Here is a 22729-nt window from a genome sequence, read left to right as displayed (position 1 = left end):
TTTCCAAGATATATGATAAAAACCCTACCGCAGATTTTAATTTTTAACTTCTAAAAATCGTGTGGGATTATCCTGGGTGAGCAACACGAACATATCATACCATTGGAATGTCAAAAATTTAATGTAGAAATCCAGGCGCTGTTGTTGGGGCAGATCATTTTAATTTCAAATCCGAATCTTACATGTTTCCTCTACAACCATCTCACATTTCTCACAGCACCCCGTGCTGCGGAGGATCCCTCCGGCTAAACCCGCTGCGCTGCATTGTGGGAGGATTTATGGAAATGGTCGGCAGCCAGCGAGGCCGGGAGAGCTGGGAAGGGAGCTCTGTCTGTCTGTCTGTCTGTCCAGCACACACAGAGCGCTCTGAGAAGGAACGGGGAGAGCTCGTTTGGTTCAGCTGATCTGCCATCCTCACATTCCCAAAGCCAGGAAAGCCAGGGCGGTCGCGGGGGTCCCCTGAGGTTCCAGTGTTTCTCTGGAGCTGCGGTGGGAGCCGTGGTGAGGCCGGTTGTTCCCGCAGAGAGCAGCTCAGGACAGGCTTAATGAGGGGAAATCAACCCCCCTAATTCGGGGGCCAGCATCAGTCACGGGGAAAGGTGGCTTCCTCCAGCAGGCAATTTAGAGGCATCTGTTAAGAACTAATCACAGTCCTAATGTGGGTGTCCTCCTAGCACGAGGTTCCTGCACAAGGAATTAAGTCCCTGACTTTGCCTGCGGCTGCTCTGGAGATGCTGTTCCATGCCACTGTACAGAGGAGCTTGGAGCCTCTTCACTCATGAGGCACGAAATTTGGAAATATCTACGGCCTCAGTTCCAGGTCTGGTGTCTGTTGGTTTTGGTCCCCTGTGTACTCACTGTTTCAGTAATCAATGTTTCAGCATGACCCACTCCTGCTACTAGATGTCCTGCAAGGTCAGTATTGCTGAAAAGCCATTCCATCAGCTGTGCTCCAGCACAGCAGCATCTCACACTCCTGCTTTTCCAGCAGACTGCTCTGGTCCTGGATCCACGGGTCCCTTCTCTGTTGAGATGCCTTAATGAGGCTGAGGTTTGTGGTCAGGGCTGCTGACAGGAAAGAAAAAGGGGAAAATAAAAATGAGCATAGGAAAGTGTTGTGAGAAGAGCTTTACACAGCATTCATGGGATTTAATGTCCTGAGGACACAGTTAGAGGAATTCAAAGAAATAAAATCTGTATGACAAATCATAGAATTGTTGCATTGCATTTAATGTATTTTAATTGACTCTGGTTTTGTCCCCCGTTGGTTTTATAGTGCTGTCATCTGGAAGACAAAGTATAGAGCTGTGTTTTCCCAGCAGAGCTGTGCCTGTGTCTGCACTGGCTGGATCTAGAAGACCAGACTTGGTGTGAACTGGATAATTACCCTGTAAATGAACCAGAGCAAATGTAGGTTTGAGAAGTCTCTTCTAATGTGAGTAAAATATTGACTAGCTACCAATTAAGTTAGCATGAGGCTGGATCATGTGGAAAATAGCATGTGAAGATGTAGTTAGGCTGTATAGTGAGACGTGTGTACGTTGGGATCAACTTGATATCCAAAAAATTAGTTCCACCATGTGGAATAAGTTCTTGACTCCGAAGCAGACACTTGGCACGGAGCAGATCCTCTGCTGCTTCAGCCAGGGAAGTAGCTGGTAATTAGAGGTTCATCATCTGTGAATCACCGCAAAAGAAAATGAGGGCACAGTTTTTGAATGGGCTTGATGAAAACAGAGGGATATTGGGATTAGAGATTCATGGTTTCTTCTCTGGGTTTGGAGAAGAGTGTGATTTGTCATGGGCTGCATTGTTGGTGCAGCCTGCCTGCTCCTCTTCCTGTCTGCTCAGTCTGTCTGGAGGTTGTTTGGGTTTGTTTGTGCAGGATGACCACTTTTCTCAGTTTCTCCTGCTTTCCTCCCCATTCGTGAAATTAAAGGAAATTCCTTAGTACACAGAAGACCTGTTTATCTTTGAGCAGCTTCCCTATGTAGAACAGTTTTATGACTATGGGAATTCCATCCTGAAAATGTGCTGCAGTCCTGGGGGCTTGTGTTGTGAGCAGCCAGTTGTAGCTGTTACTACCATGCAGTAGCTTTCCAGCTCAAGTACATTATCTTATTACCATAGATTTAAATATTTGATTTACAAAATGTTGCTGACTGATACTCCAGCAGTATCATATAAGACACATCACAATAGATACCGAGTTTAAAGATTGTTTTAAATGGCTTTAATACAGACAGAGGTCAGAAAAGGCAAGATAACAGCAGAAGAGGCTATGTCAAAAAGTAATTAGAGCAGGACAAATGGATTGTGCAGGCATGTCGAAGGCTGTTATTTCTGTAGGCAGTGAGTAGGAAAGGTGTTAATGTAATGTGACAGATCTGGAGCAAAAATGAGGGTGCAGGGAAAACAAATAGGAGCTGACCAATGGAATGGTTTAAATTATGAGGTTTGCTTTAACATAATTTGATTACACATGAAAGAAATGTTTAGTGTAGTTTCTTTGAAAACCTAATTGTCTTAAATACTGCATGTTGGATTCAGCCTTTACACCCAAAGCAGCAGTCCCTGCACCGGGGCAGGCTCGCTCCCTGTCAGGAGCAGGCATGGGAATACTTTGTCCTGTGAGGCTTCACGAACGACAGGAAGATGGAAGATTTTCTTCCTCTGGTGTTAGTCTAATAAAATTGGCTCTTCTTTGAGTCACGTACATCTTAATTTGGGACCTCGTGCTGTCTGGGGTGGGTGGTATCTGGGCCTAGGAGCAGCTGGTAGAGGTGATGTGTGAATTATCTAGTTTATCAGAAGGAAAGGATGAGGATCGGGTTTAGCAGAAGGAATACAGGGAGGTAAAAGGTATTTTTTCAGGATTCAGCTCTTACCTCGTTCAGAAGTGGGAGCAATATTAGTAGGAGGGGGGAGCAGAGCAGAAGTACCCAGATTTCCAGGCTCCTCCAAAGGAGTGGACTGAATACAGAGATTTAACTTCCCAAGCACTGTCCTCCTGTGCCGTGTTGTGCTGAAATCACGGGACCTGCTGTGCACACAAGGAATTGACTTTGCAGCCAGGACAACCTGTGTAGCTCATGGCAACATTTCCCTCACATCTGCAATAGCAGAAACAAAATTATGAAAGCATTTTTCTTGAGGAGCCACCACTGCAGCTTTGAGCTGGGCCTTTCACATTGTGGCTGGACAGCGAAAGGGGATGACAAATCATGGACCCTCCTCCCCCTAAAACAGGGCCAGGTGTGTCACTGGGCCACCTTGCTGTGCTGGTTGCCTTTCCTTTCTACTTTGAAGCCCTCTAGAAAGGAAACTGAATTTACATAAGAATTTGTTGAGTATGGGATTTCTCCTGCCCTGTTGTCCCATGCCACTTTCTCTTCCCTCAGTTGCCCTTGCCATTCTAACAAATATATTTTCCGTAGATTTTGACATTTCACAATTTTATTTCAACTTGCCAACATCTCGAGAAGTAATTGTGGTTTATAGGGGGTTGCGGTGAGATATGTTTTAGGTGGTAAATCGTCAGTCTCCAAGCTGAGGTGTTGGCAGGGGTTCTTACAGAAGCTGAGAGTTGGGGTGATGGAGTTTTTTTGAGTGCAATATGCTGTTTTCTGCATGGATGTATTCTTGGCCGACTACCTGGGAACAAAGGGGAAGTCTGGGGGTATTGTCAGGGTATACCAGATGGTTCCTCCATAATTTTATTCCCGTGTTTGTAAATTCTGGAAGGACTTTTCTGATCAGCTTTTCCTTTTCTTGTTAAAAAAAAAAAAAGGATTACAAACTTCGACAAGTTAAATGGAATACTCAAAGAAGATTGGGGGGGAAAAAAGGACATCTTAAATACCTACTCCTAATGACAGGAGAGCTAATTGCAGTAAAAATAAAACCAAGGTGCCAGCCCATGAGCAGGACCCATTTGCGTCTTGGCACCCCGGAGGTGAGGATGCTGCAGAGCTGTTCGGGGCAGTGCTGGGGCCAGGAGGGCTCTCGCCCCAAAGCTGAGGCCGGAGCTGGTGCTGAAATGCAGGTTCGTATGGACTGTGCTCGGCTCTGCCGAGCCCGATCCGCGGCGTGCCCAGTCCGCGGGACTCTCGGGGTGTCTGTGCAGGGCCAAGACTTGCGCTGGGTGATCCTCGTGGGTCCCTTCCAGCCCAGCCCGTTCCGCGGGTCCGTGGCTCTGGTGGCGGCGCTCCGGGGTCCCCGCGGCCCGGCCGTGTCCGCCGGTCGGATGCTGCCCTCTCCTGTCCAGCTCCTGTCCAGCTCCTGTCCAGCTCCTGTCCGGCCTGTCCGGCCTGCGGGGGCAGCGCTGGCCCTGCCGCGGCACCATCGCCCGGGGAAGGGGCAGCGGGTGTGGAGGGGCTGAGCCCCTGCCCGGGGTCGGGGCTGGGGGCCCATCTCCGCAAGCCCACAGGAACCCTTCAGCACAGCACGTGTTAAACCTGCTGTGAAGCCCAAGGGTGAGGATTGTCGATGTTTTCTCCCTTTCCATAGAATCCAGGCGTTTCTCTGTGCCTGGTGACAGCCCTGCCACACCAAGGATGCTCTCCCTGTGCTTGGCATCGCAGCCCCGTCCCACACGTCCCCCACGTCTCTCCACAGAGTAACGAGGTGCCACCTCTGCATTCCACACACGGTATATGAGAGGCATGGAGCAGCCAGGTTGTTCCCAAACAGGACTTGCTCCAGCTCCTAATGATCCAAAGCAGCTCCTGAGCCTCTGTGGTCACAGCAATGTGTTGGTGCAGGTACAGGATCTACATCTGTAGTTCTGAAGGTTTTTTCCTCTTTGTTTTGCCATCTGACCTGAAATTTGAGGAAACATCCTCACTGTTTGTTTGTTTGTTTTTCCCTGGGTATACAAAAAATTGCTGCTCAGCACCAAACTGTGATTTGTAAATAGTGCTGAGAACTATAATAATTACACTTATAATAACAAAGTTGGTCTGTTGTTGATATTATTAAAAACATCAGCAACTGCAGCAGGCTGCTGTAGCTGTGCGAATCCAGTTTGTCTAAGTCAGCCGTAAAATCATCTTTTGGCTTTTCAGTTTATCACTTTAATGCACAAAACTTTTTCTGCCTCTTCAAACCCAGGAGATACTCTCTGCCTCCTGCCCCATGGGCCTCTCCTCATTTCCTGCATCCTGCTAAACATAATTTTCTGCCCAGGTTTGGGATGAAAAGCTTTTGGCTCATTTGTGCCCACGCTGTTGATGGGTGCACTGGTTCTGTGGGTGGGATATGCTGGGACAAAGCCCTGCTGCTGCACCCAGTGTTTGCTTGATGGATTCTGTGCCTGCAGTTCAGCCTGTGGGAGAAAGAACTGACCACAGGAGGATGGGGGTGTGAGGGTCGGATCCTGCCCTGGGCCCACTGTTGCCCTGGCTGTGCAGCGCTTGGTTCTGATAATAATATTCCAGGAACACTTAAATAACAGTTTTTACAATAAATTTCAGGTCCATATCATTAGATTATTTTCTATGCACTGGTCTCTCATCTGATTTTAGGTATTTTCTACACGGTTGTATAAAATCTTCATCAGAGTCCTCAGTTATTTCACCATCATCCTCTTCCTGCTCAAATTCAGGCAAAGGCTGGAAGGTCTTGTCTGGGTAGATCTCTGAAAGTTTATCTTCAAAGTATAATGCAACTGCAGGGCTGACATTTGCAATGGGGACCCAGCCCAAGGACTTCCCCATGTTTTCCAGAATGATCTGACATTGTGTGACCTGATTTGGTTACTGGGAGTTACAGGAGATATGCTCCCAGAATGGATGGAGTCATCCCATAGGAAGGGAATGGAGCTCAATTGCCTGCTCATAGAAATGTAAAGCTTCTCCCTTTGCAATTCTCCTTTCTTGTACTTTCCTGCTAAGGCAGTAAAACCATATACTTCCCATGCCTACAATCCCATTTGTTTTCCTTTTTTCCTCTGAAGGCGACCTTTCTGAGGAGCCCTTAACCTCCCCCTGCCTTTTCCTCTGTTACACAGAGCTCTCTCTGCTGTTTGTCACCCACCAAGGGAGGTGCAATGAAACGCTTCTTGCAAACGCTCAATAGACTGGGACGGCAAATTCGGTAGCCAGGCAAATAAAAATATAAAAAACAGATAACTCTGGAAACTGATAAGAGGATTCTATTTACACAGTGACCTATCAAACTAGCAAGAAGGAGGAAATTGCTTAATTTTATGTGCACCAAGTGACCACCTTCAGCAGAATTATTAACTCCACGCTCCTGGTGCGTTTAATGCTGGGGAGCAGAGGAATTACCCGATCTGTTGTTAAACCATTATCACAGGACGTCAGGTGGATATTTATTATCATTCCATGCAGTTCCTTCCACAGCTTTTCTAGAAATTTTATATTTTTTTTTATTAATTTTCTCTGAAATACCTGCATACATAGGGAGAGGGGAATAGATTTTTGGGGGAAAGTACGTGCTGTGTTTACCTGCAACCAGTCCTCTCACTGCAGTGGCTGGAAGCGGTAACGTCCGCAGTACTGAGGCTGCTGAGATGTATTCATCAGAATTTATATAATTTATTCAGCTACATTTGCAAACCAGGTTGGTTCTGGTGCAGGGGTCTTGTTCCCTGGCACGGGGCCGTTCCTGCGCCTGCCGAACCGCGCGGGCTCAGGCGGTTGGTGTCGCACAGCAGAGGTGCTGCCAGTGGCACCATTTGTTGATAAAATGAAAACAAAGCCAGGAGTTGAGTATTTCCTTAGGATCTATTTGCTGCTTGAAATCAAATCCACTTTGTTGTTGTAGTTTGGTCCGTGGCCAGCTCGGTGGTGTGGGGCAGCTCGGGGTTTGTCGCCTTCAGTGCCGAGATGTGCTGGGTTTTGTTATCCACAGCCCGGACTTTGTTCGTGCCACAAAGGGGCTGATGGCTCAAACTGCAGGGACACAACAGAGCCCCGATTGTCATGAAAATGGGCAAAGCCTCGCTGGAGCCCTGGGAATTATGAAACTGTGGCTGTGGGTGGGAGAGCAAGAGTGAGGAAGGGCTGCCCCTGTCCTGGGGCCACGTGGCTCTGCCAGCCCTGCTCTGCCCAAATTTGGGGTTTTCATCAAAGCTTTTAGGGATTGGCTGTGGTGAGTGATGGTACTGGCAGAAAGTGTCTTGAGAGACCTGCACTGGCCTGGCCTGGCACTGTTCAACCCATTTTGGCTCTGTCTTGTGACTCCAGTTTAGCTCTGTATTTCTGAAACCGTCACATGTCTTAAGAATTCGTTCTCTTTGGAAGGGCAGCCTCATGGCACATGCCTGGGGAGAGAGGCAGCACCTCCTCTTGCTTCCCATGTCCATCCCTCATGGCTTTAAATCATGACAATGAATCCCTTGCAGGCAGCAATGCCATTTGCCCATTTTTGGGCAATGGTTTTGGCTTTTACTGTTATGAATTGGTGTCATTCTAAAATTTTAGATGTTGGTTACGGTAGCATCAGCTTTTTCCATCTGGCATGGGAATTGGCTGATTCAGGCCAAAATAAGAACCAGCCACTCTCTTTTTCCTTCGCCCAGACTTGCTGCAAGGCTGTTTGGGTCAGATGAGGGAATTCATCTTTCCTTTCTCTTTGCCTGCCCTCTACCCATTTCCAGTTTGGCCTCTGATTTTAGAGAATAGTTCCAGATCTCTGCAATTATTTTCTGCCCTTGGGGATTTATTATGGACAAACTGTGATGCGTATTTAATGCAAGTTTGAGTAATTTGGAAGATTTGGGTTGTTAGGGCAATCATCCCTTTTCCCAGCCAGGTTTTGTCTTATAATTGCAATTTCAGAATTAGGAGGGGTTTTTTGGTTGTTTGGGGGGTTTTTTGGGTTTTTTTTTTTTGGTGTATCTCTGTTTTGAGCCCCAACAGCAGTTGTGGGAGCAACTTTGTGTTATTCTGAGATTAAGTTGCTTTATTTCAGCCCTCTGTGTCCACATCACACTGCAGCGTTACAAAATAAGCGCTCTGCATTCTGGTCACACTTCTCCGAGGGGTGCCGGGAGCCAGCGGAGGGCTCACATGGGATGAAGAATGCAGAGCGTTGGGAGCAGCACAATTGCAAACAGCTGTGTCAATAGTGCAGCCAGGCCTGGCTTACCTTGGCCATGCGCTGCGAGGGCACGGCACCGGCTCCTCGCACAGCCCAGCCCCGGGAACTGCCACGGTGAAGAGGAGAGGTCAGTCCAAGGAGCGTGTCACGGACCCACACGGCAACTGCACGGATTTGCAGCATCAGCAAACCAGAGACTGGGCTGGTGCAGGGCGGGCTGGCAACAGCTTGCTCCTGCAAGTGCACCTGCTGTGCAGAAATGCTGGGTTAGAACAGGATTATGAGTAGAGAGAATCACGGAAGGGTTGAGGTTGGGTTTGGGGTTGGCAGGGACCTCTGAGACCGTGTGGCCAGACCCCTGCCCAGGTGGTGTCAGCCAGAGCAGGGTGCCTGGGCTGCCAGGAGGATGCCACTGAGCTCTGCCCTGCATGCACACGAGGTTATTTGCATTGCTGGATGTCACCAGAAAGCAATAAGATTTCAGGCTCGGGAAGAAGTGAAATATGACCTCTTTTGTTGCCTCTGTGCCTTGTTTATTCTAAGTCAGCCATTTCTGAGAGCGCATTTAAACCCCGCAGTCCTCAGGATGAGGAACAGAGCAGACTGTGGCTTCTGAGGAGAGCCAGTTTTGAGACATCCAGACATCTGGAGGACAGGTTGGATTGGGCATCAGCAGAAATGCTTTTGGGCATTCCCTTAAATGCCGCAGTGTGTTGAGCATTTGTTTGGGCTTGGTCAAATACAGCTGAGCACCAGGACAGTTTATCAGGCACCTCATGTCTGCAGCCCTAAGGACGGGTGAACTGCACTGTAGCCCACTCCATGTTCACAGCAGCTCTGGTTGTGCCCTGGGAGTGCTCTGCCAGGCGTGGGCATGGGAAGGGGTTTGCTCAAGAGCAGCATGGTGCTATCTGGCCCACACTGGCTTGAGAGTGGCTGTGCCTGTTGGCTGGTGCTGCCTGTGTCTGCTGAGTTGTCAAACTCATTGATCTCAAGTTCGCTTTTCACTTGTGATTAAAAACTAAACATCAGGTTTTGGCCAAGAGTTGTTATTAGTATAAAGAAATAATTTTTATAGAGTTACAGAATCCAGAACAGTTTGGGGTGGAAGTGACATTAAAGACCATCTCATTATACCCTCTGCCATGGCCCAGGACACCTTCCATTAGATCAGGTTGCTCCAAGCCCTGTCCAACCTGGCCTTGAACACTTCCAGGGATGGGCAGCCACAGCTTCTCTGGGCAACCTGTATTTTCACACTGGGGATCCCTCATTTTGCTGGGGGATGTGTGTCAGTGGTACCTGTTTCATACCGCAGTGGGCAGTTCTCTTGACTGCCCTGGAAGTTGGTGGAAGGACTATGCAAAGTGGTGGCCATGCTCTGGCTTGGGACTGGTGGCCAGTGGGGACAGCTGGTGGCTTATGGCGGTGGCCAATGGCTGGTGGCTGATGGCCAGTGGTTGGTGGTGATGGCCAGTGTCCAACAGCTGGTGGCTACTGCCTGGGCTGTGCCTGTGGCGGGGGCAGTGGTTGGTCAGTCAGTCGGTCGGTCAGTCGGTCTGTCGCTCAGTTGAGTGGTTAGTTGGTCTGTTGATCAGTCTGTCCATCAGATGGTTGATCAGTTGGTCTGTCAGGCGGTCAGGTCTGGCAGTCTGTGGGTCGGTCTGTCAGTTGGTCAGTCGGTTGGTGTGTCAGTCTGTGGGTCGGTCTGTCTGTCAGTCGGTCTGTAGGTCTCTCTGTCAGTCGGTCTGTTGATGTGTCAATCTGTGGGTCGGTCGGTGTGTCAGTCAGTCAGTCGGTCGGTGTGTCAGTCGGTCGGTCGGTGTGTCAGTCTGTGGGTCGGTCAGTCGGTCTGTCTGTCGGTCGGTCGGTCGGTGTGTCTGTCGGTCGGTCGGTGTGTCAGTCTGTGGGTCGGTCAGTCGGTCTGTCTGTCAGTCGGTCGGTCAGTCGGTCTGTCTGTCGGTCGGTCGGTCAGTCGGTCTGTCTGTCAGTCGGTCGGTCAGTCGGTCTGTCTGTCGGTCGGTCGGTCAGTCGGTCTGTCTGTCAGTCGGTCGGTCGGTCGGTGTGTCTGTCGGCCGGTCGGTGTGTCGGCCCGGCCCCCCCGCGGGCCGGGGCGGCGGGGGCGGCGCTGACATCACGTCGTTAGCATAGGGCGGCCCGCGGCGGCGGCGATGGCCGAGCGGGGCTGCCCGGCCGCCGCCGCCATGAGGCGGCCCTAGAGCCGGCCGGGGATGAAGCGGGACTCGACCTGCATGGAAGGTGAGCGGGGCCGGGCCTTTGTCCGGGCGGTGCCGCGGAGGCTGCGCGGGCCCGGGGCCGCCGCCCCCCGGCGCTACCGGCCCGGGGCCGCCCCGTCCCAGCGCCGCGGCCGGCGGGGCTCGGAGCGCGGCGTGCGGGTCGGGACTGTCCGGACCCGCGGGGGAGAAGGAGCCGTGCGGGCTTTCCCCTTTCGCTGCCTTTTTCCCGGCTCCCGGGGCCGGGCAGAGCGGCCCCGGGCTGCGAACGGGATTATGCAATTAAAAAAAAAAAGGGGAGGGCATTAGTTTGTTTTGTGGCTTACTTTGTTTATATTTAAAACTTCCTAATCCCTCCGACCATCTGGAGGAGCTTTTTTTAGTATCGTTAATTATTGATAGTATCGGGGTCACGGAGGCGCTCGATAGCGCCTGCCCGGCTCTCCCGGGACCGTCGCTGCCCCCCGGTATTTGCAGCCTTTTTTTACCCCCTGTGAGTGAAAACAGCGGCAAAGCTCCTCTTCAGAGCGAGGATGAAATATTTCAGGAGAGAACATGGTGTGTTTGGCAGCACACGTTGGAGAAGTCACTATTCCAGTTGTGCCCAGGCCCTGCTCCCTCAGCCCGGACTGCTGGGGGTGGGTTTAGGCTCAGGTTTTCTTAATTCTGCATCGCTCTCTGTGGTTGCACATCTAGACAGCTTCATTAGGGGCAAGAGAATTGGTTTTAGGCAGGTAAGTCAGTTCTTCATATTATTGCTTTATAATGTATCAATTAAAATAATTAATGGTCTAATTCAGACGTTGATTCGGATTTGCAGCCGCGCCGGAGCGAGGGCAGGGACCGCGCACGGAGCTTTATTTTTCTTAAATTGGATTAGAGAAAGTCGATCACTCGGGAGAGCGACCGTAAGCCGGGAGCGGGTCTGTGAGCGGGGGCAGCGCGGCCGGACCCTCGTGCCTGTCCCCGGCCGCCGTCCCGGCCATCGGGCTCGTTCTGGTGCGCTGGCTTTTGTTCCAAACTCTTTGTGCAACAACTGGCTGGAGCGAGGGATCCATCCTCTCCCCATCCCGCACAATGGAGCGGGGTGAGGGTCCCGCAGCGCCCCGTGTCCCCCGGCCGCTCCCAGCCCCGCCGGGCGCCGTGGGGCGCGGGGGTGGGTGTCGGGGTGAGGGAGCACGGCCGGGGCTCCCCTGCCCGGGAGAAGTTGCATTTCACAGATGAGGTTTTGATATGCAAATGGAGATGGGTCCCAGGCCGGGGAAGGGTGATGGGTTTCATCAGCTGCCCGCTCTTGATTAATACCGACCCGAAAAAGAGCAGCTGATGATTTCTGGGTTTTTATGAGGGTTTTCTTTTGACTGAACTTTTCTTGGGCAGAAACAGAGTCAGGAGGGAATAAGACTGCGAGTTTGGGGTTTCATTACTGGAAAGCAAGAGCAGAGTGAGATGCACTGGCCATTCCTCTGGTGCAGCGTTTCTCCTCTTTTCTTTCCAGTGCTCCCTCGCTGCTTTTTAAAATGCGACTCTCTGTGAGAAGAACATCATTTTACAGTACAGAGAATAAGGTTGCAGGCCGCCTCTTTCTTTCTCCTCCTTTTTTTTTTTTTTTTTCAGGAGGGTTGTCCCTTTAAATTAACCTTTCTCCCAGCTGGGCAACAAAAAATTGTTGTTTTAGTTCATAGAGGGTTAATTCTATTCAGCTCTCGCCAAGGCCGGCCTGATCCTGGGGCAGCACAATCTGCTCTTTGAGCCGGGCTGGCCAGGCAGGACGCGGGTGCCTTCTCCCGCCTCCAGCGTGGGGCTGGGACCAACTCACGTGTGCGGGGTCGATGGGGGGAGCACGAGTGGGATGCCCCATCCCACTGCGTGCCGATCTCGCTTCTGTCCAGAGCAGGGGCCGGCACACAGAAAATTTAATCCCTGTGTTCATCGATTGTAAGTTAAAAAAAAAAAAAAAAGGCCCCTGAAGCAAAGGCGCCTGGTTTGGGGGTGGGCTTGTTTGGACAATGCAACTGCTCTGCAGCAAGGGGGGAGTTCCTCCACTTCTGCGGCTTGATTTTCACAGGATGGTTTTCTTGAAATAAAAATTGACAATGAAAAAAATCGTTAGGAAAAATAAGGGGAGAAGGAAACCCCAACACATAACACATCTGTTTGTGTTTGAGTCATCATCAGAGGCGAGAGGGGAGCGAGATGCTGTTGGGATTTAAGTAACACATGTGTGAGATCTCCCCCTCTGCCCTCCCTCTCCAAACAGCTGGTATTTAGCAGCTTGAGATTTAAACCCAGCTAAAGGGTGCTGCAGGGGGGTGTGATAGGGTCAGTTAATCAAGAAGCAACTAACTGGTACACAGTTGAAAAGATGTTAAATATATTAATGAATTGCAGTGCTGAGCGTTGCCTGTAATCTTTTTTTTCAGTGACAAAAGATTTTCTTAGCTGTAAATCACATTCTGTTGTATAAATGTGATGTTTTGCAAGCAGCAGCTTGGCCTCCTCTTGCTTTCCAGCCAGACCAAATCCCAGCACCGTCTGTCCTGGGGTTTGGGTGAGGGACTGTGCCTTCACTTTTGGCCTCACTCTGGGAAATAAAGTCTTTGTTTCTCCTCCATCCTAAAGCACCGATATGGAGAATCTCACAAGCCAGCTGCACCAACATGCTGCCTGATTTCCAAGGTAAATCCTGCAGGGAGCTGTAGTGGCTGTAGAGTTTTAAGCTGGGTCTCCAGGGATGGGGTGATCCCCTCGCAGCCTGGGGAACTGCTGAGATGCAGCCACACCTGGTCCCCTCCTGGAATGCGGCCGAACACTGAAGGTGCTTCCCTTCACCTGCTCGGGGTGTTTGCCCTCAGGAGTGACAGAGGTGGGAGTGGTGACACGGGCTTGCTTGGGAGCTGAGGGTGTGTCCCCATACTTTAATTTATTTGCTGTGTATTTTACAATCTCATTCATGTGCCCTGGTGCTTTCTCTATGTGCCTTTGCCATGTGTTTCAGCGGGATTTGAAGGTATTTCCTTTTGGAAATGCATAGCAATTTTCTTTTAAGAATTATCAAGATTGTTCATTTTGCTGAGGGGAAAAGCAAGTCTTTTGAAAAATAAGTGTATTGCTTCTACTGTTTGCTTTATTAAATATGGAAAAGAGGAGATTCCTTCTCCTTCTCTTCCATCTTCTGTGACTCTTGTGTAACATCATCATATTCTTGGAGAATTTACATTGTATGTGGTATGAAACCTACCATGACCTCTGAAAACAATACATCCTTTAATGTGGCTTCGGGGAGGGGCTAGCGAGGGAGTAGCCATAAAAATCTTCAGGGTTCAAGATGAGGTTGAGATTTTTGTGAGTGCTTTTGTCGTAGCAGCAACTGTTTGATTTAGTGGCCCCTGCTACAATGGGTTGGGAGAACAAAGCCAGAATATCCCGTGTATGAGTTTGTTAAATGTAAGACCCATCAGGAAAATTGGGGAGGGGGGCAGGGGGCAGCTTCCTCAGCTCTCTCTCTGAAATAAAACATGTGCAAGGTATTTGAAAAAAATTTCATCTCAAATACTTTGTTTCGTAATCTGCCTTGTCTTGTGTAGCTTCTGAAACTGGAGGAATGAGCGAGATGAGAGGTGACAGAGCCAGAAAGGAAGGCGGGCTTATTCACTTAAAAATGACTGTCCTTAGTATGTGTTTTGATATTCTAATGAAATTTCAGGGTTAAGGGAGTTCAGAGCACCCCCAATGCAAAACTGCTTCAGATTTGCCTGCGCTTTACCATTTCTGGGAAGTTTGCTGTGGTTCTGCCCTGGCTCTCCCGCCCTTTGCCTGCACCAGGCACTGCATTAAGTAGGGTGAAAACAAGCAAAGGTCAGGAGCAGCAAACTCGTGGGCACAGGGGAACGATGTGGGCCTGGCCATGGTCCCTGCAGGATTTTTTAAACATGTAAACCCCTAAGACTTGGTTTAGGCCATCATTTTTCATCTCCCGGTTCTGTTGGAGCGTCAGTTTGCGGGGAGTGGGGACACCTCCGTGGTCCCTGGGGTCTGTGCCTTTGTTCACGGTGCTGCTCTACGGCAGATTTTAATCTGAAAACGCACCCAAGGAACAGTTTGTGCGGGAGGCACGTGCAGTTCCTGTGGCGATGGGGCCATTCACAGCACCTCGCCTTGCCCTGCTCTGGGAGATGGGGACGGCGCGGGAAGGATTCTGGTTCCCCCTCGCTTTAATCATCCGGGCTTCCCACGTTGGCCGGGTGACGGCCCTATTCTTCCCACAACAAAAAAAGCTGTGCTTGGAAATGAGCCTCCATGGGCTGCTCCGGTGAGGAGCGAGCCCTGGGCGCTGTGCCCGGTGCTGTGCCCGGTGCTGTGCCCGGTGCTGTGCCCGGTGCTGTGCCCGGTGCTGCCGCGTCCATGTGCTCCCTGCCTGCCCCGCTGTGCAAGCCGTGCTTGCCACAGGCCCTCGTCCTGCCCGGCCGTGGCACGGCATTGCTGCTGACCCCGGGATTTATGGCACTGCTGTGGGAGCAGGGGGAGGGCCAGGAGTTAAGCTGAGGCTGAGCTAAACCCTGCAGATAGAGGACTCCTGTGTCCTGGCTAATCCCCAGCCCCCTCCCCTCGTTTATCAGATTGCTGAAGGTGGAGATTATGCACGTGGTGACTACAAAGTCATGTTTAGATACCTCCCTTCAGAGATGCTCAGATAGCCCCACTCCTGAAATGCACCCACATTCCTTTGGGCTCAGCACATACCTGAGGTGGTCTGTCCTGTAGAACTGGGAATGTTTTGGTGTGAACCAGGGACATTTCTTCAGTTAAAGTTTGTGTTTCCTTTGTTCATCCTTCTATTTTAAGGTTTTATAACAGTGAAATTTGCAGAACAGTGCAAATGTGTATGCTGTGCATAGCAAACCTTTTAGAGATTAACACAGATTGGTTCTGGTTTCTACTAGGTTTAAGCTCTGGAGAAAGCTGCTTGTGAGTAGGAACAGCTGCTTTAGATTTTTACTTGGCTTGTGTAACTGAATACTGGTTTCATTTCTGATCCCAATACATTGGGCTTATTAATTTCTGTTGCATTCACATATTCTGCAGTAGTAAAAAGCTACACCCTGGTCTGTCAGCTTGCTTAGGCTTTATCAAGGCTGGACAGGACTTTGCTGTGACTCCTACCTCCTGCTGCTCCAAAAATCCATCCTGTAGATAAACACCTTTGTCTCAGGAAACTCCCATGCCAAATCTAAGTGAGGAAAGCCAGTGCTGAAGTGAGGTTGACCCAGCTCATCTTCACGAGCCAGCGCTGTCCTGAGGTTGGGTTTTTTCAAGGTCTGTATCCAAAGGGGAACAGAGGGTGTGGGCAGCACTCCAGACACGATGTGGATTTGTGCAGTTGTGTGTCTGCCCAGTCTGAGCTTCTCCATTCGCTCCCAGTGCCACCTCCCAGGTCCTGCTTCAGCTGTGGGCATTTCTGCCTGCTGGCAGAGGCACCATCCTGCCTTTAAGCCAGGAAACACTGGAAACAATCTGGTTCAACCAGCATCCCTAGGAAATGCATGACTGAGTGAGAGACAGCAGTGTGGTTCCTTTCTGTTCCTTGGTGCCTCTGCCTTGCTGGGGCAGAGGGATCCAATCATCTTGGTAATGCCTGTTTCACATTTGGGAAAGCCGCTCCGTGGAGAGTCCTGGAATACTGCAGGTTTGCTGGAATAGCCCCACCTATGCAGCGCAGCTCTGTTTGCAGCTGTTGGGATATTAATGGATTAAAATGCAGGATGGGGGTTGGAGGCAGCTTGGCCTGGCATGAGAGGGGTTAAAGTGCTGGGTGTGAAACATCTGCTAGAAGAAAAGCTTCTGATGCAACTTGCTGGCATTATTTTAAACTAGATGGCTGTTGGTGTGAACCAAAGTTTAGGCCTTCCTCTGCAAGACAAGGTGATGAAGATTCTGGGTTAACTACCTGGTGTCTTTGCAATCATTAACTTTTTCCTTTCTGTTTGATATCTATGTCTGGAGATCTCGCTGAACCGAGCATCGTCCCTGCACTCTCTCACAGGCAGTGTTAGTCTTAAAATTCTGAATTTAATGTGACAGCTCCTGTTGTGGGGAGCCCTGCAATTTACATTTCTTGTTGTCCAAAGGTCTTCCAGAGATCTGGAAAAGGATGAGTAAAATCACATCACTGTGGCTTGACTGTGCAATGGTTTCTGTAATGGTGTTCTCTGGTTCTGGGCAGCGACTTGTGCTGTGGGGCTGTTTGAAGCCCGGAGGTGCTTGCCCCCAGAACATGCGAGGTGTGACAGGATTTTGCAGTCACTGGTGTGTGTGCCCAGCACAGTTCCTGTATTTACACACCCTGGTCTGTGCTGCTGAGGATGGGACACCTTAGACCCTTTTTCCCATCCAGGTTTCTGGGTGAGCCAGTGCCATGCTTGGCCTCACAGGTGTCAGTCTGGGCAGGCCACGGCGTGCCGAGCCTTCCCCATCCCCTCAGGAGAGTTTGTGATCCCTCGGTGATGCTGTTTTGTCCACTCAGTCTTTGCTCTTGCCTTGCAGATGAGCGGGTGGATCAGCGAACCTGCCTGATCTGCGGGGACAGGGCGACGGGGCTGCACTATGGGATCATCTCCTGCGAGGGCTGCAAGGGCTTCTTCAAACGGAGCATCTGCAACAAGAGGGTCTACAGATGCAGCCGGGACAAGAACTGCGTCATGTCACGCAAACAGCGCAACAGGTGCCAGTACTGCCGGCTGCTCAAATGCCTCCAGATGGGAATGAACCGGAAAGGTAACGAAAACACGGCCTTTTGTGGGTGGAGGTACAGACTGGGGCCGGTGTTAGCAGCGTGTGCTGCCCCTCCCTCAGCTGCCATTTTGTGTTGCAATTCTGCCTCTAAAACTCTTTGATGAGGAAAAATGAAACTTCAGCAAAATCGTGCACGGATTAAAAATTGTGCACAGATACAAAATTCTGAACTACTTCATTACTGTGTTTGAGCCACAATCTGTGTAAATTGAAACCGTGAATAAATATTTGGAGAACTGATCTATATGATTTAGGGAAGGTAATAGTTCCTTCCTGACAGATCTGTCCTTGCACTGCTTACCCTGAGCGAAGTGGTCACTATTTCTATGCTTCAATCTGCTAACGTGGCAAGAATGAAAGCGTTTAAGCAGGCCTTTAAAATCCCAAGAGATCTGTACCAGACTTTACCTGTTTGCTGCAGTGAGAGCTTACACTCACAGCTACTGCCCAGGGGTAAAGTGTTAGGGTCTTCACTGACCTGGTTAAACCAGGTGTGTTCTGGGTTAGGGACAGCCAGCTCTTGGTCCCCACGTGTGCAGAGGTGACGGAATGCTGTGGTACCATCTTCAGGATGGAAAGTCTGAAATAGCTCTGAAATTAGTAATAATGAATAGACTGGAGTTGTTTTCAATGTCATGTCTCTGCTCTTCCATCTTTTGTCTGTTTAACCTCTGGAATTGCTGGTACCCATTAAAAGCAGGGATTTCTTGGTTTGATGGCAGAAGTGGGGGCTGCTGGTGCTCACCCTGGCAGTGCAGTGGAGTGGTGGAGGGACCCCCTTTCTCCTGCCAAACAGAAGTGTCACCTTATGGTTTTAGATGTGGTTGTTGATGCCTCCAGGCCATCACTCATGCAAAAGCCTTCTGTCAGAGACACTGAAACTTCCATAAATCCCCTGCAAATCCACCAGGATCTTCCTTAGAAAATGCATTAGGGGCCGAGATGGAGAGCTGGCCTCAGGCCCACGGTGGTCAGGGGGTGGGTTGGTGGGGCAGGTGGTGTCAGGGGTGGGTTGGGGTCCAGGGGGCCCAGGACCCCCTTTTTGGGGTCAGGGGTGGGTTGGGGTCCAGGGGGGCCCAGGACCCCTTTTTTGGGGTCAGGGGTGGGTTGGGGTCCGGGGGGCCCAGGACTCCCTTTGTGGGGGTCAGGGGTGGGTTGGGGTCCGGGGGGGCCCAGGACCCCCTTTTTGGGGGCAGGGGGGGGTTGGGTCGGGGGGCCCAGGACCCCCAGTTTTTGGGTCAGGGGTGGGTTGGGGTCCGGGGGGGCCCAGGACCCCCTTTTTGGGGGTCAGGGGTGGGTTGGGGTCCGGGGGGGCCCAGGACCCCCGTTTTGGGGTCAGGGGTGGGTTGGGGTCCGGGGGGGCCCAGGACCCCCGTTTTGGGTGACCCGCGGGGCCGCAGCGCCACCTGCCGGCGCCAAGAGCCGCCTGTCCTGCTTCCCTCCTCTTCCCTGCCTTGCCTTGTTTCCTCCTCCTTCCTTACCCAAACACTGCATGAAATTCAGTCCCCACCGGTGAAGAAGCTGAGAAGCTTCTGAGTCACAATTAGCAGTGAAATATCTTGGAAAATGAGAGAAGTTCCCCCAGAAATGGGAAACTGATTCTGTAGTTCCATTAAGTTAAAAAAACCTAAAGGGGGTAACAGCTAACCATGACAGCTTTTTTTACATCACTCTTTTTTTTTTTTTTTAATGAGAAACTGGTGGTTTTTGTGAAGGGCTTCCATAGGAAATAAACAGCCTTGTTTGTTAAAATGAATTTCTTGTCTTGCGATATCGTAAGAGATTTGTGTGATTTCAAAGGTAATCAAAGCTGGTTTATATCCTGTGTTTGTGGCTCCTTCAGTGTGCTTAAATGAGTGTTACCTGGTGTCTGAAATGAAAATACTTGCTGTTACATGGAGGGAATGGAGTTTCTGTCAGAAGAATTAAAACTATTGCTGGTCCCATGAAGTGGTGGTGGAAGGGCCTGTGGGGATCCCTGTGCTGCTGGTCCTGGGCTGGTGCAGTTGTCAGTCACCAGGACCTTTCCTCGAGTGCTGTGTCTCGCTTGGGTAGGTGGTTGGGGTTTGGGAAGGTGCAGTTCAGGTCCCAGTGCAGGGAGTGTACATCTCTGCCCTGGCTGAGCCTATGTGCACTCCCTGAGCTGCAGGCACAGCCCTGAGGCACTGAGGAGAGTTTGAGCTGAGGGTATCCAAAACCAAGCAGCAGCGTGGCTCTTCTGGGGCGGAAGCTTTTCCTTAAATTCTGTGTCATTTTCTGCTCTGGGAGGGCCTCCTGCAGCCCCGAGTGCCAAGCAGGGTGAGGCCATGCAGCCACAAGGTCACCGTGCAGCTGGGGAGAGCCTCCTGCCAAGTCTGGCCAGGTCGTGCTGGGAAAGAGATTGGGACCTGATAAACGGGGGACCCAGCCCAGGAGGGGAGGCACATGAGCAGGGCTGTCCTCGAGTGCTGTGCTGCTGCAGAGCTGCTCTGTCACTGCAGAGGAAAGCAGAGGGAGGAGGAAGGTAGAGAAGCTGCTCCAGGATAATCCCTTTAATTAGACTTCACTAAAACTCCTTGGAAGTTGTTTAAAGAGCCTTAAAAATGCAGCTGCTGTACTGAGAAACAGGACCGCCCTTCTGAAATGGAACTGCACAGCTCAGCCTGGTACCTTGAATTTTAAATGATGGCTTTGCAAGAGACTGACAGGGTCAAACGTCTCCCCTCCATTTTCTGTAGTGGCTGTAGGAGGTGTGACCCTCTGAAGTGACAGCAGGGTCAGCAGTCACCAGTGAAGTGCTTTGTCTCTGTTGGTGGCAGCGCTGCTCGGTGTCTCTCCAGGTTCTGGCTCGTGGTGGTTCACAGGGCTGTGGGCAGTGGAGTGAGACGTGCTGACCTTCACATCTCATTTTCCAGCAGTCTGGTCATTGGTTGGGTTATATGCAGGGGTGAAGTAGGGTTCCTTGCCATGTGCCACTTCTCTGTGGAATTATGCTGGAATTAATTGGGATAAAGGATTGCTATTCCTTCATCACCTGTCACTCAAGGATCACATGAAGAAACTCAAGTGCCTGAGGAATGCTTGTAGCCCCATTGATGTGTCTGTGCCCTTTGGGTTGAGGAACATGGTGTGTGCTGCTCAAGGTTTCCTGTGCCCTGGAAAGCACTGGAGGTTTCTCCGTAAACTTCTTTGATGAAAAAAATTAACCTTTTAAGGTAGAAAGATTTTTTTTCAAAGTAAGTAGATACCTTCTTATGTACGTCTGGAATACCCAAAGTAGTGTTCCTCACCAAGGTTTGGTTGTTTCTTCCAGCAATCAGAGAGGATGGCATGCCAGGAGGCAGAAACAAAAGCATTGGACCTGTCCAGGTGAGCATGTCTGGCTGTCTCTCCCCGGTTCCCTTCAGCTTCTGCCCTCCTGGTCGTGGCACACGGCTCAGACTGTGGTGCTGGGCTTGCACCGTGGCAGCAGCTGGGCCTGGGATGGGGCTGTGGCTGTTTTGTTGAGCCTCTTGTCATCCCTGCCCGTGCCTTCTGCCGGCCTGGCAGGGCTTTGACTCTCCACAGGTGTTAGAAATGCGTGTGAACTGTAGATTTGTAAATAGAGCTTGGTGCTGCCTGTGCCAGGGGGGACCCGGCGCGGTCCCAGGGTGTCACGTGCACCCCTGAGCAGCCTCACGGCGCCCTGTCCTTTGTGAGCTGCACAAGGACGTCTGTCCCTCCATGGCTCCCAGTAAATCTCCGGCTGCCTGCTGCAATCCCTTCAGTTGTAGCAAGCGGGGCACCAGTAAATGTCTCTCTGATTGATGGTGCAGCTTGTCCAGAGATGCCTTGTAAAGCGCGAGGTAATTCAGCACAGCAGCTTGTGCCGCACGCGTGAGAAATGATGGCCATTTCCAGCTCACTTCTGGAAAAGGGGGCTTTTAAAAGTTTACTGTTTATTTTAACAAAACAGAAATAACACTGAAAGCATTTTCTGTGAGTCTGAGTGCCTGGGAAAGACCAAACCCAAACAGTGGGAAGGCTGCGCAGTGAGTGGCTCTGTGGGGAGAGCTGCATGGTGCAGCCGTGCCTGGGGTCAGCACCAGGGAGAGCCTACCTCAAACAACAAAAATCCTCCTTGCTGTTTGCAAGCATCATATTTATAACAGCACTAGTTACTGGTTTTTAAAGCCTATTTAGTCTGTTGAAGAACAACAAACATTTCATTTCTGGCCAGGTAACAGTTTTCACTTCTCTCTGAGCAGTGCAGCTGCACTTCACCAGCAGCCTTTGCTCACCAGAGTGGGCCCTTGCTCCTCTGAGGTGTTTGTGATCTGTCCCTGCTGGACCAGAGGTTCTGCTGTCACCTCCATTTCCTGGGCTGAGACTGTTTAGGTACTGCACTCTCCAGGTCCTGTACCCGAGTGAGCCCACCGAGTTCTTCTGCAAGAGTGGAATAAACTGTCTGAGCAACGTTTGGCTCTTGAAAATGATGTTCAGGGCTCACTGTGCTTTCTTGTCACACGTTGACTCAAGGTCTTCTAATGGTTTGTGACAACCTCACTAAGGGACATGCACAGAATAGGAAAAAAAAAAACCCTCAGAACTTTTATGTTGCATTTTCCCCACTACTGGTGTAACATTCCTCCAGGAGCATGTCCAGCACTTTCTTGAAACTTTGTATTTCAGTGAATTCGATTTTAAATTTTTTTTAATCCATTTTAGCTTCATATACTTGTTTTAAGTATTAGATGCTTGATTTACTACTTCAGGTGGCAACTGGTTCTTAGCTGGGGAAAAATAGAGAACCGTGGTTCCCTGTAAATGTTCTCCTTGCTGATTTTATATGTGTCACCTTGCTTCTCTCAATTGCTTTATCAAACCAGAGCCTGCCCCCCCTTCTGTTTCTTTCCCTCTGCCAGTCCTGAGTGATGTTCCTGATGCACTGGCCTCAATTACTCCCAGGTTTTTCACGGTGTGACAGTGGCTGATTTACAGTGTCCATCTGACATCATCTTTTCACGTGTCCATTCCTGTCTGCTGCATTACCATCACTTGAATGGTACTGCAGGAACTGGGGGTCACCACGATTGGCTGTAAATAGAAGTTTTTCATGTATGTTGTTAAATGCAAAGGAAGGATGTGGTACCTGCAGGAGGGGTGGAGGGGGTCAGCCCTGTTGGATGTGAGTGAACAGTCAAGGTGTTCACAGGCAGAGAGAGGCTCTGCCTTTCTGTTCTCAGCCAAAGTAACCATCATGTCCTATATTTGACAGATATCAGAGGAAGAGATTGAGAGAATTATGTCTGGGCAAGAATTTGAGGGAGAGGCAAACATGTCATGGAGCAACAACGGAGACAGTGACCATAGTTCCCCTGGAAATGGAGTTTCTGAGAGCAACCAGCCTTCACCTGTTTCTACGCCATCTTCAAGGTGGGAATGACCTCTGGGAGAATTTGGTTGTCTTTCCCTGAGTGATACTTGGGGTCAGTGTAGGAAAAACACACAAGTGCATCTTTGTGTAAACTGGGCATAGCAGGTTCCAGCTACCTCTCTTATGTTTTATGACAGACAGGACTGGATTGAAAAGAATTGAACTGGGAGGTGAGATGCTTGTGAGCAGATGAAAAAAAGGCACTCGAGTTAAATTTTAAATGTATCTCAATTTGTATTGA

At 50.3% G+C, this 22729-nt stretch overlaps 1 protein-coding gene and 1 long non-coding RNA gene across 7 annotated transcripts in view; one reads left to right on the top strand and one right to left on the bottom strand.

The window, feature by feature from the left end:
- Positions 1-22729, top strand: part of NR6A1 (nuclear receptor subfamily 6 group A member 1) — a 59076-nt gene that overhangs the window by 28148 nt on the left and 8199 nt on the right. For 3 of the 6 annotated variants that reach the window (XM_027741286.2, XM_027741284.2, XM_027741283.2), the window contains exons 2-4: positions 16845-17075; positions 20386-20441; positions 22330-22487. In XM_027741286.2, coding sequence (XP_027597087.2) covers positions 16845-17075; positions 20386-20441; positions 22330-22487 — 445 coding nt within the window. Of the gene's footprint in view, positions 1-1283; positions 1411-10123; positions 10327-12814; positions 12981-16844; positions 17076-20385; positions 20442-22329; positions 22488-22729 lie in introns of those variants that run through there. The other 3 variants (XM_039382778.1, XM_027741287.2, XM_039382739.1) reach the window with 3 other exon arrangements.
- On the bottom strand, positions 6539-8305 carry LOC113998515. Its single transcript, XR_003544489.2, has 2 exons — positions 8116-8305; positions 6539-6917 (listed from the first exon to the last, which is right to left on the bottom strand). It is a non-coding gene; the product is annotated as an uncharacterized LOC113998515 (long non-coding RNA).

Source organism: Pipra filicauda, unplaced genomic scaffold, assembly GCF_003945595.2.
Source record: "Pipra filicauda isolate LSUMZ 115617 unplaced genomic scaffold, ASM394559v2 scaffold100_size2392355_pilon, whole genome shotgun sequence".
NCBI classification, from domain to species: Eukaryota; Metazoa; Chordata; class Aves; order Passeriformes; family Pipridae; genus Pipra; species Pipra filicauda.
This window is presented reverse-complemented; position numbering and strand designations above follow the sequence as displayed.